Source organism: Megachile rotundata, chromosome 2 (assembly GCF_050947335.1).
Source record: "Megachile rotundata isolate GNS110a chromosome 2, iyMegRotu1, whole genome shotgun sequence".
NCBI classification, from domain to species: domain Eukaryota; kingdom Metazoa; phylum Arthropoda; class Insecta; order Hymenoptera; family Megachilidae; genus Megachile; species Megachile rotundata.
Genome location: NC_134984.1, coordinates 16,429,435 through 16,444,381, shown reverse-complemented (window position 1 = coordinate 16,444,381; position 14,947 = coordinate 16,429,435). Strand labels below are relative to the sequence as shown.

The following is a 14,947-nucleotide window of genomic DNA, read 5'->3' as shown; positions in this document are numbered from 1 at the left end:
GCTATAAATATCATTTCTAAATATTTTTTAATATTCAAAGTTTTAGTTATGGGATCAGTTTTAAGTGATTTATTTATTAAATTCTAAAATTGTCAAAAGCCACTTCGTCATGTTGACACTGTAAAGATAGGGTGCTTGGATTACCTTAGAAAATAATCCTAGTTACGGCGGTGTATACATTCTTTTATTAGGCAATTTGCAATATCGAGAGATGTTACACGCTCATTGGATAATCGTGAAAGCATCTGTATCGTATATTTATACCTATGTAAGAGGAGAGACAGAGAGGGAGAAACTGGAAAGGTACCGGGGTAACGTACACAGAGACTTGCCAGTAGTCATTAGAACCTATGTCGTAATCTGTTGTTAAACGCATTAGCAGCCGAGCCAGAGAAAGTTTTCAGACCGAATTCAACGAACAGACTGAATTCTCTTGTTTCTCCATCTTCTCTCGAGATAACGCGACTCTGGTTATTAAGAGTTTTTATTCTTCCGCTGAGGTTAGAATTCCAGTGTTGGTTGCCATGGAGGTCACCTATGTCCGTTACTTCGAGTACATAATTTAAAAAACGAGACAAATTTTGCATTACCATTGCTGTCACAAAATGGTACGTGTACTTTATACTTTCATCAAAGAACAGTATTTCTGGGTAAAATTAGATGGCGTTGAATCACGTGGCGATATAAAGCATGGTAATAATATGAGAAAATAACAATACGTGATGACATAACCTGTAGAGATGGAACGCGTCACGTGGCACGTGACTACACACAGGGATATAATAAATGGCTATATAAAAAGATATGGGGACATGTGGTAATATGTTGCGTGGAAAAATAATGCTGTGAAGAAATGAAACACGTGGTGGTACTTTTGTATATATGTGGCGATATATCAAATGGAAAGTGGCAATATAACGCGAGGTACATGTTATATCACATCTGATGATGTAATATGTAGAGATAAATATGTTGCCAATTTCGAGGATCTTCCAACAGCTTCTGCGACAATATAACGAGAGTCTACTGTATGTTTAACCTAGTAGTTCCAAAGGGAACATTAAGGTCTAATTGGACGGTTACTAATCGATCCAGGTAAATAGAAGCAGCAGGACTATTGTTATCGTTATCGTAACACAGATCATTGAGCCACGCCATTTTATCGAAGATCCTGCCCAGAGATCAACTTCTAAGCTAGAGAAGCAGCAAGATTACGACGATCCCATTGTGGTGACATCTGGCAAAGTCCATCTGTTCTGTTTTTGTCGCCGTCAGTGTTTCTCATCGTTAACAAATCTACACCTTCGTTCCTATTTGACGAAGGTCAACAAGACAGACTCTTTTGCTGGACCGTAATAATTCAATCGGTGTGTTTTCGTTTCTTTCGAGCTCCACGCGCTTCTTAAAAACCAATATCAGAGAGAAGGACGTTTGACATTTGCGACATTGTTCGGGCTCCTTTTGCATGCCGCAAGCGTGGTAAATGACAAGACAATATAAGACGTATTAGCATTTTCTTTTATTTTGAAGTTACGAAGCAAAATGGCAGGAAATCTTTGTTTGTAAACATTGCGTTGTAAAATGTCTCGTGACGCTTTTAGGTACATACGACTTTTTTTAACCAGTTTCAACCAGTTTTTTCACCTTCAAAACACGACCACGGGGTCAATCTTGACTCAGGCTTACGATGAGTGTACAACGATGCATCAACAGAAAACAAAACTTAAATTTTGTACATGGAAAATTTCGCGGAACTTTTAATTAATCTTTATGATTGCATTCATAATTGGTACGATACATTCAAATTGCGCGCCAAATTAGAATCAGTAAGGCTAAGAAATCGTTCGGTATTCGAAATATTTACTACTTCAGATAAACAAATAAAAATGTTTCCTATGTTTTGAAATCACGATAGCAAACAAAGTATCCGTATCTGTGGTATGTTTCTCTTTAAATCGCGCAACAAGAAATATAAACGCGCGCATTTTTAAACGACGCTTTAGGCGATTCGCGCGAAAGTTTACCGACCGCAGATCAATGGCTTCGTATGCGCAACGACTTTTAACCACCGACCCAATTTCTACGGAAATTTACACACAATTCGTGCTCGATTCACTCGTACATGCGACATTCTTCGCTTCGCGGAACTTTTTAATGTTATTGCCAAGAAAAACAATGACGTATTGCTGAGAACTTTGATCGTATCTCATTCAATTTACCTCGAAACTATTTTTCATACGGAACGCTACGAGTTGTGCATTTCAAATCAGGTCCGATAATAGTGTATACAAAGTGCTGGACTAAAGTTAATAGTATCGAACGTCCATTATGTAAATCCATTATTTAAGGTTAAATATAAAAATTCAGTTTATTATTCATCGATTAATTGAATGAGTAATGGATTATGTAAAGATCACTGGCTATTTTTAGAATTTAATAATTGACAGAGTTACTTAATGTTCTTGAGGATATACAATTTTTCATTGCAGAAAGATCGATTTAAAAATATACATTAATGACTCTTGTTATATTGTCATGGAATGATGGAAAATTATTGGAATTTGCAATATATGTACATGGCCATATAATTTATAGTAATACATATCAATATATTGTTTAACTATGGCGATACAGTAAGAGTCAATACAGTGCATAGCAATATAACGTGTAACATACAATATGGCAATATAACGCGAGGTCATCAAATTTGTAACAATGCGACGTGTTACAGTGTGTGACGTTATAACACGAGATAATACAATATGTGGTGATATGACACGAGGTGATATAACGCATGGCGATATAACGCGAGGAATACAGTATGCGGCGATATAACGCGATTGTCGATTAAAGATGACAAATTCTTCTCTTATAATCAGGGAAAATATCAGTATTACGCGAGAAGTCTGAAAGTGGCGATATAACGCGAGGAATACAATATGTGGCGATATAACGCGATTGTCGACTAGAATTAAAAAATTCCTGTCTTACAATCGTTAAAAAAATTAGTATTATACGCAAAGTCTAAAAGTGGCGATATAACGAGAGTTTACCGTATATAATTTAATGTTTACAAGATACAAAAGTTTCGAGATCGTTGTTCTGATTAATTTTCCTTTAAACAAGATATCAAATTTTATTTCTTATTTTGGACAGATGTTATCGATCAATTTTATCGATTTTTCGTCAATCGAAAATAAACGAACTGTGTTAATGTTAACTCTATTTACGTCAACAAACTTCAGATGAAGATAGCAAACAGTTTAAATTATTTGATTATTCGATAAAATGATCACGATTATGTTGTGTGGAAGCTTTCCACGACCACAACACGCTCGATTGTCTTGTATTAAGACAATCAAGAAGATTCTTATCGTCATGCTTGTCGGATTAATAGAACTATGTATTTCTCATTTCACCCGCCTTTTGTTCGAAATAAAAGTCCTACTTATAGACACCGAAAAACTTAATCGGCTTACACAAATTTATTATCAGTACCATACATTTTATGGGTACTTAAGGCGTCGGTAAATTTGTAAAGTTTCTTCAAAATGGAAGATGAATACCCTGTTACCTCCCGTTAATTGGATATCCTGGCCAAGCACGTAACACAAACCCCTAACTGTAACTAGTGCATTGCAGTTGAACTGCGGTTCAAACTGTAGCAACAAAGTATCGAGCCAATCCTTATGCCTGTCCGCAGTTAAATATTTCAACATCGTGCTAAGAAAGTCACCAAAGCTTCTATACGTGTGCTAATATCTTTAGCTACTGTCCGACACGCAACCAACGTTCGAACTCACATTGTTCCACGTACCGACTGCTAACAGTCTGCAGTTCTCCACACTCTACATCATATTTATAAAACACGACGTCAGAACTCGGAACCGTGGAATTTTAAGACTTTAACACTTTAAATTTTAGGATTTCAAACTTTGGAATTTTTAGTTTAGCGATTTTTGGAACTTGAAATTTTGGCACTTAAGAATTTTTTATGTGTGGACTGTTAAGGTTGAAATTTTGGAATTTTTTGAATTTTTATGGTGGAATTTTGGAAGTTTATAATTTTGGAATTTTTTAAATTTTGACATTGGAATTTCGGAACTTCATAATTTTGGAATTTTTTAAATATAACGTAGTTCCAAGTTTTCGAACTTCTCTATTATGCTTTATTCGTAGAATTGTTCATACTCGCGATATATTGCAATAAAGGGTAATCTTGCATTAATTGCACCAGTGTACTTTCCACGAACACTTGTAAGGTAAAAAGACTATAATAACTTCCCTGCGACGTGCACATTTGAAAATTATAAACTGTGAAAAGAATGCTAAAGCTTTATAGGACGAGAAAGAAGAGACTGGCTGAACTTATTCAAGCAGATGCTCATAACCGATACCATACTATTTTTATCAATATTTCCGTATTAATAGAGGGTGAGACACGCACACCTTCCATAACTTTAAAAAATTCTTGTTTAAAAAAGTTATTTACCAATTTTGTTACAAGTAAAAATTGAATAAATCAATTTTGTAAATAAAAATTTTAATAATGTAATATATTAATTTTATTTGAATTATATTTATTGTACAAAAATTCAATTTCAATTGGAGGTAAAAATATTGTACTGTACATCTGATGAGTTGGCGTGCAAACCGATAAGATTCACACTGTCACAGCTGTCATCTTACCAGACGCACACGGTACACGTATTCAAAAGTGACTATGAAATGTTTAAATTAGCAGACTATTAATGAAGTAGTAAATTGCAAATAATTAACAGTAAATTGTCTAGTAAAAAATAGTTTTATTTTTATGTTCAGTTTTAATGTTTCTGTTATTCTTTATTATACTTAGTTTCTAACTGGGACGTTATATCTATAAGTGGTTTGCGATAGGAAAAAGTTGAATGAAACAAGGTCTATACTTTTACGATTTCTCTATTTTTGTTGTGCTTCGTAACCTGTTGTCCTCGGAGGTGTGAAAGAACCACAATTTCCGTTAGGTGTACACATTTCGTGCGCGTAACGATTAATCGACCGGCGTATTCAAATTCTGATGAATTCGCACAGACTTCAGCGTATTTTTAACAGTAACACTGCTGGATTTTATTTCGCCTTGAAATACGACCTTATGAAAGAAACATGGAAGTTAATTACACTTACCTGGTGGAAAAGTGTCGTACAGTTGCTGATAAAATTTATTTGTTTTTTCGTAGCTAATTGTGAAATGTGAATAAAATTTAAATTCTTGAAAGGAATGGTGTTTATGAGACTATTGGATTAATTAGGGCAATTATATTTGAATTGTAAATTTAGGGGCGGTGGGGTCAAGTTTGGTTTTGTTATAAATTTAGAAATTAGAAATTATTAAATTTTTAAATTGCGAAATTTCTAATTTCCCGCATTTCCAATTTCCCACATTTCTAAATTCCCAAATTTCAAATTTCTCACATTTCTAATTTCCCACATTTCAAATTTCCCACATTTTCAATTTCCCAAATTTCTAATTTTCCACATTTCAAATTTCCCAAATTTCTAATTTTCCACATTTCAAATTTCCCAAATTTCTAATTTCCCACATTTCTAATTTCCCAAATTTCTAATTTCCCACATTTTAAATTTGACTCGTTTCTAATTTCCCAAATTTCTAATTTCCCAAATTTCTAATTTCCCACATTTCTAATTTTCCAAATTTCTAATTTCCCAAATTTCTAATTTTCCACATTTCCAATTTCCCAAATTTCAAAGTAACCAACTTCATACACACAAAATTGCAATATTCCCAAATCTTTAACTTTCCCCCTAAAAATTTTGATACCTCCCCTTATCATCCTCCAAACTTCTAAATGTAAAAATTCAAAACTGAAAAAATGTACGAATGCAAAAACTTAAGAATAAAAAATTTAAAATAGATCAAGTGAGAAGATACACAAACAGTTCCCTTAGTCCCATCTAATTCGAGTTTTTTTAATTTGCAGACTGCCCTCAGTATTTTCTTCCAAGAGGCTGCGATACCTCCTTGCGCGCAAGGACCTGGTACACATTTCGGCCAAGTAAGTCGACTCGTTTTTGACAAAACGTTATCAGTATGTATAGTTCAAACAAAGCTTATCTCAAGATTTAGGCTGTGTTTGTATACCGAATCATTCTTATATTCACACCTATGTACATAACAGTGAATCACAAATGGTTATTTGTACCCTTGACTTTTTTCGAAATTTATAATTCTTCAAATAAATTGCGTCATTTAATTTATTTTCTCTAATGTGTGTACACGTACGTGTTTCGAGTAACGTGCTCATCGACACGATATCGATTTTGATTGGAAGTAACAGTATGTAATATTAAAGTGATTCAAAGTATTATGTAATTAATGATTCAAGTACCGATTGTTTCTTCTAGTAACAGTGGCGGTATAAATATTTCATTGCATCGATTTTGTGATTATTTACGTTTATACTTTTGTTATTATTCTCTGTTGATTTATTAAAATAGATATTTACGAGATAGATATTTAGATATATTTTAAGGGTCACTTTTTTTTAATTGAGAAGAAGTTAAATAGGTGACCGTGATTTAATATTTTTAATGGTTTTAGTAATTGCCATCGTGGTTATAGTTTTACTGTGGCAGTTAACGTATTAATATGTCACATTTATGGGGCTATTAGAATTGCATTATGTAAATGAAGTATTTGGTTGATGGAATCTAAACGAAAACAACCTTTAGTGCGCTCTGGTGACATCACAGCCAAGGTGGGAGAGAAAATCAATTCCGTTGCCTGACCTTTACGGAATCTCCACTCTTTCAAAACAGTTTATCATTTTGCACCTTGAATTTCCATCCTACTTTTCTTTCACATGCAAGTTTTGAAAATTTTTGGTCTCAGATTTTTATTCTTGAATTTTCAAATTTATGGTTTTTGAAAATTAGAGATTTTCCGAGTACTGAATTCTAAATTTGGAATTTCAAAATGTGGAATTGCTATATTTGGAATTTCAAAAATTTGGAATGGCGACATTTGGAGTTTCAAAACTTGGAATTTCAAAAATTTGGAATTGCAACATTTGGAGTTTCAAAGCTTGGAATTTCACAAATTTGGAATTGCAACACTTGGAAATTCAAAAATTTGGAATGGCAACATTTGGAATTTAAAAAATTTGGAATTGCAGCATTTAGAATTTCAAAATTTGGAATTGCTATGTTTGGAATTTAAAAAATTTGAAATTGCAATATTTGGAATTTCAAAGATTTGGAATTGCAGCATTTGGAATTTCAAAAATTTGGAATTGCTCCATTACCAAAACCGAAATTTTCCCACTTCAAATTCTCAAATTTCCACACTCTAATCCTTAAACTTCCAAATTACAAAATTTTTATTAACTACTCATTATATTTAACGTGCTTAAGTCTCTAAATTCGCATATTTTGAAATCCCGCCCTTTTATTCCTGACGTGGGTCATTAACACTCATTACAACAACATAAATCCAACCTAACTCAGCAAAAATGGTTACGCCACGAATAAGAGCTAAAATTGATTGCTGTACACACATGTATTTTCACGTCCACTGTAAGCAGCTGTTTATCATGAGTCAAACTTGAACGTACACTCGCGCACGCAGTGTTTATCGCGTTAACACGTTGTGTCGGAATAAAGATTCTCTTCAGAAATCCGTGATACTCGCGTTATCAGTATCGAATAAACGTCAGACTGTCTAAGATACACATTGCTGCACCGTATTCCTATACAGATTTGAGCAAGCAACGTTATCGGTACTGTAATAAAAAATAATATTGTAGAACGATAATGTTGTTCATTTCGCAAGAACACAGAGGATAACGGGTTGACGTATGAATCACAGTGAATAATACACGATGATACTGCCTGATGAGGGAAACCGAAAATAGTAATTTATATTTGAAACAGGATATGAAGAAAGAAACTCGTACGCGAAACGTTTGAATTAAGGTCAAGGTGATTTTAATATGCGAACGATTCGTCGTGGCTTCTGGCGTTAACTGGTTCACGCTTCTTTTGTTTCTTTCCAAATAAGGAAAAAACCACTTTTTATAAATGGATGATATTCCACGATTTTTAATCTTATTAACGGAGTCGTTACCAGTAGATTAAAGATATCCGCTTTTTTATGCATAATAAATTCTTTTCGTATATAGTGCTTCTTTTATGTAATAAATGCGACAGTACTTTTTTCGCGTAACAGATTTAGTATGCAATTTGCGTCGCGAGATTGCAGTTTGAGATATTAATTCGTAGTAATTGGAGGGGCACGAGAGTGGGGAGTTATTTAGGTTTGTTTTTATATTGATAATGTTTCAAAATGTTTATTACTAACTTGGAAACATAAAAGTACGGTCGCAGTGCCAAATACTTTAGACGTCTGAGGAGTACAGCTTATAAATAGAAGTACACGCGAGGCTACTGATGTCTAAATAAACAGACTGAATGTTATTGTAAGACATAATGTACAGACGAGCACAGTAGTTATACGGGGTGTCCCATTTGAAACTTTGCATGCAATTATTTGCATTATTATAAATAATATTTCAAGTTGTTACTATGTTACATTAATTGTAAATTTGTGAGTTTGGAGATTTAAAAGTTTGAAAATTTAGAATGTTAGTATTTATACATACAATAAGTACTTAAACGATATTCAACTATATTATAATTTCAATAATACTCAGCCATGTTATATCGCATTTTTGAAACAGAACAAAAAAATTACATAGCACTCAAGCGGTTAAACACCTATTTAATAGCTCGAGCATGAAATAACTGAATCACTTAACATATTCGCGATTAAGTGGTTTCACGTGAGATTAAATATCGTTCGCGGAACTTACATCATGCCAACGTAATACAGAACACGCGTAACGTTATTACACGGAATTTTCTCACTTGTCTTTGTTAATGTACCACGCTTGACAAAACATGTTAAACCTATGTTGCAAATGAACTATGAATATCGGAACTTTATATGAATGGTATGTAAAAATAACTAAATACGTTCCTGGCTCGATCAAGCGACTGATATACAATTTCGTTGCATAATGTTGCTTACAATAGAAAAGAAAGTCGAATTCAAGATTATTGTAACATGTGATGATGGTATGATCATGTTATATATATTCTCAATAAAAAAAAATCGATATGCTTAAAAGTAAAAGTGCTGCGTAAGTAAAAATATAGATTCTCGGTATATTGCCACTTTTGCGAATTAGTGATACTTTGTTAATTATGGCGAATTTGCTCGTATGTGTTTTATTGCCACATGTTATATTTCTCTACGTGTTATATCACCACTTGTTATATATTTCTACGTGCTGTATTACTATATCTTATATTGTCGTATATATTATAGGACAACGCGTCATATTTCTCTCACATTATATCGCCATGCATAATACTTATCCTCGCATTATATCGCCACGCGTAATACTTATTCTCGCGTTATATCGCCATGCGTTGTATTTACCGTCGCGTTATATCGCCGGGTGTCATATTTTTCCTCGCGTTGTATCGCCGTGTGTCATATTTTTCTCGCGTTATATCGCCGAGCGTTATATTTCTCCTCGCATTGTATCGCCGGGTGTCATATTTCTCTTCGCGTTATATCGCCGTGTGTTATATTTTCCTCGCGTTATATCGCCGAGTGTCATATTTCTCCTCGCGTTATATTGCCAGTCATCATATTTTTCCTCGCGTTATATCGCCATGCGTTGTATTTCTCCTCGCGTTATATCGCCGAGCGTTATATTTCTCCTCGCGTTATATCACCAGATGTCATATTTCTCCTCGCGTTATATCGCCACGCGTAGGATTTCTCCTCGCGTTATATCGCCGAGCGTTATATTTCTTCTCGCGTTATATCGCCAGATGTCATATTTCTCCTCGCGTTATATCGCCACGCGTAGGATTTCTACACATTATATCGCCACGTTATCTGCAATTTTTACTGCCGATAATATACTGTTGATATTAGCTCTTTTATTATCACAAAATTTAGAATATCGAGCGCGACTATCTTTGTTTTGAAACATTTTTCGTTTAAGCAAATTTGACTAATCCTCTGATAAGTAAAAAATCAATATTGTATCGATGGCAGATAATAAAATAGGACTGCTATTATTGGGTCAGTATTTTTGAATTTTTCATCGAATAGTATTATTTATTGTGCTTACCGAATATTTATAAATAGTAACATTTTTTTTTCATTGATACTATGAATATCAAAAAATGTTCCACGTTTCTTTTTATAACTTTTATTGTTAGGAAAGAGTAAACATTTCCAATATTTTTCCAGAGCTGATTGTGTAGCCCGGCCATTTTTGTCGATGAATTCGATTGGAACACAAACATCTGGTATTCTTTTTTCGATCGTTGATAGATCATTCGATATAAACAAATTGTTCCCCCGAAAAATTTAATATCCTGACTCTGTTTCGTGTCACGTATGCTAGATTGTTTTCAATTAACGTGCAATATGTTCATCGCTGTTATTACATCGCATCGTAACATCACATCGTAATTAACCCCGATTAACCTTTCATTACGCTCTTTATCTTTCAGCTCGAAATTTCTACCGCATATATTATACTATTTTTAGAACAATATATTCGTCAATTGTATTTTCAGTGGGGAAATTAAACGAGTACCATTTTACTATTACTTTTTTATCAAATTACGTATTTAAACTTTCTCAAACAAACTGTGTGTCATAATCTAATATTTGTAGCGCCCAGGGCAATGCAAATCACAAAATATTGTTAATAAAAGATAAAGGAAGCTGTTATCTAATGTATATATGGACGGTTATGTCGACGATCATAAATAACGCGAACTAGATTATAGTTACATCACTTTGAAAAATTACGAGCCAGATAGGATAACAAGCTAGATATACGCGATATAGTGAACTCTTTGTTTTGTTTCTTATTGTAAACGAAACTCTCTATGCTATAATAAAATATTGCCTGACTTTAAAAAACTAGACAACGATAAATATTCATTTAATCGCTTTCAACATAGTTTATAGGTGAAACGTGGTTTCGTTAAGATCCATGTTTTTATTATCACTTTCGTGAAATAAAAAATATACGGATGTGTAATTATATCGGATTATTGTGTAAGATCCTGATAAGAGAAGCAGGAAATGGTGATACGGATACTTCTGATGTAGCCGATGCTACTTCATTGATCGATTAAACAAATACAGAGTACCTTCGAGTTTTCTCGACAATTTTCCACCTGCTTGTTGTTGCACTTGTTAGTTTTTCATCCCGGAATGACAGAGTCATTGTTCATTTTTCACCTATGCAAATTCGCGAACGTTCTCGTGCGGACGTACTCGACTTTTCGCGAGAGTCACGTTCGTCAATTTATGTAATAACTGAACTCCGTACGGCATAACATAATTATAATTATTTCAACGTGCAGCAGCGTCGCGTATCGAATTTCAATTGATTAATTTAATGCGAGCCAGGCATTAGAATCGCGATAATTTTATCGATTGTAATACTGTTGCCATGTTACTAAACACGTATCCATTTACCAGAATCAGATCGCATAGGCTCTTTTATTTAACGCAGTCGCCGATTCTTGTGCCGAAGAAGAATCGTATTAATTTCACAGCCTGTTTCCGGCCATTTGTACAATAACGAACCGTTCGGATTAATTAGTAAGATCGTAAAACTACGTGGCATGACCATGTTGACTCAGCAGAACGACCGAGGTTCCTTTCTTGTTAACCACTGTTACCTGGGGCTGAAAATTTCATTTTCTCCTTTGCAAATTATGCAAAAATATTATCTAAGCAAATATGCTTTACTTTATTTTATTTCACTTTGTGTCATTTGTTTTACTAACATTATGAGAATAACTTTGCTGTACAAATAAAATACTCACGTCTGTCACATCTAGACGTATATTACTAAATTCCTTTATCATGAAATCCCTAGATTTTGACTATTCTGACATTTTTAACAGATCAGGATCTCAATAATTCCTGCATTCTAAATATCCCTAGACCAAGATATCTAGATCTTCAAATATCAATCTAAATCCTTATAGGCGAGAATTTTTATATCCCTAGATTTAGATAATCCTAGATTCTAATATCTCTAGATTTCGATATACCAAAATTCCTAAATTTCCAAAATCTCTAGATCCCAAAATTCTTAGATTTCCAAGATCCCTAGATCCAAAAATCCCTAGATTCCCCACATTTTTAGATCCCAAAATCCCTAGATTCCGAAAACCTCCTAGGTTCCAAAAAATCCCTAGATTCCCAAATTTCTAGATTTCCAAAATCCCTAGATCCCCAAATTTCTAGATTTCCAAAATCCCTAGATCCCCCAAATTTCTAGATTTCCAAAATCCCTAGATCCCCAAATTTCTAGATTTCCAAAATCCATAGATCCCCCAAATTTCTAGATTTCCAAAATCCCTAGATCCCCAAATTTCTAGATTTCCAAAATCCATAGATCCCCCAAATTTCTAAATTTCCAAAATCCCTAGATCCCCAAATTTCTAGATTTCCAAAATCCCTAGATCCCCGAAATTTCTAAATTTCCAAAATCCCTAGATCCCCCAATTTCTAAATTTCCAAAATCCTTAGATCGCGATATCCCTCGATGGCAATATCCCTAAATCTCAATAACCTTAAGTTTTAATATCCTTAGATCCCAAATATCCCCATATCCCAATATCCCTAGATCATATTATTTCTATATCTCAAAGTCCCTAAATTTTTTAATTTATAAATCCTTACACTGTTAAATTACTAGATTATTATATTTCTATGTGCTCAGATCTTCTCCATGTCGTGAAATTCGTATATTCGAAAATACCCGTATTTGTATATAAAGCTGAAACAGAAACGAGAGATAATTCATATTACACTCCTTCAACTGGTTATTCATAAATCCGAGTTTATTGACAAGTCAGCGATATCTTATCGGGGATCGTTGCCTCTATCTCTGTTCATTGGATACGGGCGTTCTCTTCTGTTTGTATGCTGCTTCAGTTAGCGAACTTCGGAACGTTATGAAAGGCAGAGAACCACTGTGGACAGATAGTTGCTAGGTGTGTTACTATTCTCGGTCGGCGGCATTCCGATAAGCTGTGTGCCAAATCTCTATCCAACACTGGACTAACGACAACGTTCAGATCTGAATGCGAAATTCTGGACTTCGCGGACCATTTTTGCTTAATCTTCGTCCGCACGATGCCGCGGGTATTCACGAGAAAAACCCATTATTCTGACCGGTTAATCATCATGAATAATTCTGGTTCTTTACCGGCGCTAAATACACTGCAGATTGTAGCCTTTTGTTGTTTCTGTTAAGTACCGAATGCGGTTAAAATTCTACCGTTTTAGAAACATGCGAAAGAAGGCAACTTTGTGCTAGAACAAAAATTCTGGTTAAGTCATGAAATGTCTGAAAGAAGCAATTTTCTTTATGGAGTCCTTTGAAAATATTCAAATATCTTCGGATTTGTCGTGGCGATGTAAGGAGTTGTACACCTTGCAAGTTTTATTTCTGAAGCTGGGTCAAAACGACACCTCATTCGCCGGTCGATGATTAAGATTTCTATTTGCATTTCTCTGTTTATTTATGCAATCAAAGTCGTTTGTCAGCACACGTGCATCTTACACATTGTTACGTTCTGTCCACCTGGTACACCGACATCGCATTCAGAACCGGCAGGTTCGTCGACCTTAACAACCGACGCCGAGTTCTCTTGCTCGCAGAAAGCTCACTTTTGTCCCTCTCTTTTCACCCACCTTTACCATAGATTTCTATCGCTTCGTTACACAGCTTACGTAAAACATTCGTTCGTTATTTTTAGCTTTACATGCGAGACCAATGTCTTGGTCTCTCGGTGCTTCCGAAATACAAACAGGAAAACGGACGTAACTCTTCGACGATAAAGTCTCGTTAATCGCGCGACGACAGTTCACTGCTTGAATTAGATGAATGGAACACAAAATGTTTCACCTTACACGCGTCATCTACTCTGAAATTATAAAATATATTAGCATTCAAATGTATTAGAAATGTATTAGAATTACTAGAAATTATTAACTTTAAATTTTATGTCTGATTTTGTAGCAAGTTTTATTTATTTAGATATTGTTATCGATTATCGATACGTCATTGATACTCAGCGATATCGTTGATGTTGTTAAGGTTAATGAGAGCTAGGGTTATCGGTAAATATCGATAACATCGTTACAATATCGTTAATATAATGTTGAAGTCAATATGTAATTTTATCATTCAAATGTAAAAATTTCAAGTGTGAAATTCTAATATCATTTTTAATATCAGTTCCAATTTTAATATCATTAGATTTGTGTCCTAAGTTAGGTTAGTAATACTGATAATAAATATATTTGAATGATAAAAATATTTGCAGTATTCTAGAATATAGAATCCTAAATCCATCATGTAAGACAAGATGATTCTACTTATCGATTTTTAAAAGAAAGAATCTATGTTTACGACCAGACGGTCATGCGCCCTAGTCACGACCTAAATAATCCTGCACGCAATGCATAGGAACGTAAACAAACAAAACTATAAGCTGATATATCATCAGAGTTCTGTATGTATATCATAAAAAGCATCCTTCTTTTTTACTTTCAGATAACACCGTGTAACACACCAGCCACCCCACCAAATTTTCCCGACGCGCTTTTAGCCTTCTCGAAAATGTCTGCGGGCGACAAAACTCCTTCGGGTAAGTTTCATTTTATTATTATTATCTGCGAGAGACTTTACCCGCTGTTGGTAAAAGCTTATCCGAATGCTTGCCATTCCTTTAGCGTATTTTAACGCTTGAACGCTCGATATTACGTGGCCTTATTTTTATCTATTTTATCAACAATAATAACAATTCAAGGCTTCCGATCTCAAAC

The 14,947-nt window shown here is 34.3% G+C and overlaps 1 protein-coding gene across 2 annotated transcripts in view; it reads left to right on the top strand.

The window, feature by feature from the left end:
* LOC100877999 (UBA-like domain-containing protein 2) overlaps positions 1 to 14,947 on the top strand; it is a 32,848-nt gene that overhangs the window by 2,544 nt on the left and 15,357 nt on the right. The window contains exons 2-3 of one of the 2 annotated variants that reach the window (XM_003704538.3): positions 5,979 to 6,053; positions 14,676 to 14,769. In XM_003704538.3, coding sequence (XP_003704586.1) covers positions 5,979 to 6,053; positions 14,676 to 14,769 — 169 coding nt within the window. The remainder of the gene's footprint in view (positions 1 to 5,978; positions 6,054 to 14,675; positions 14,770 to 14,947) is intronic. The other variant, XM_012288182.2, reaches the window with a different exon arrangement.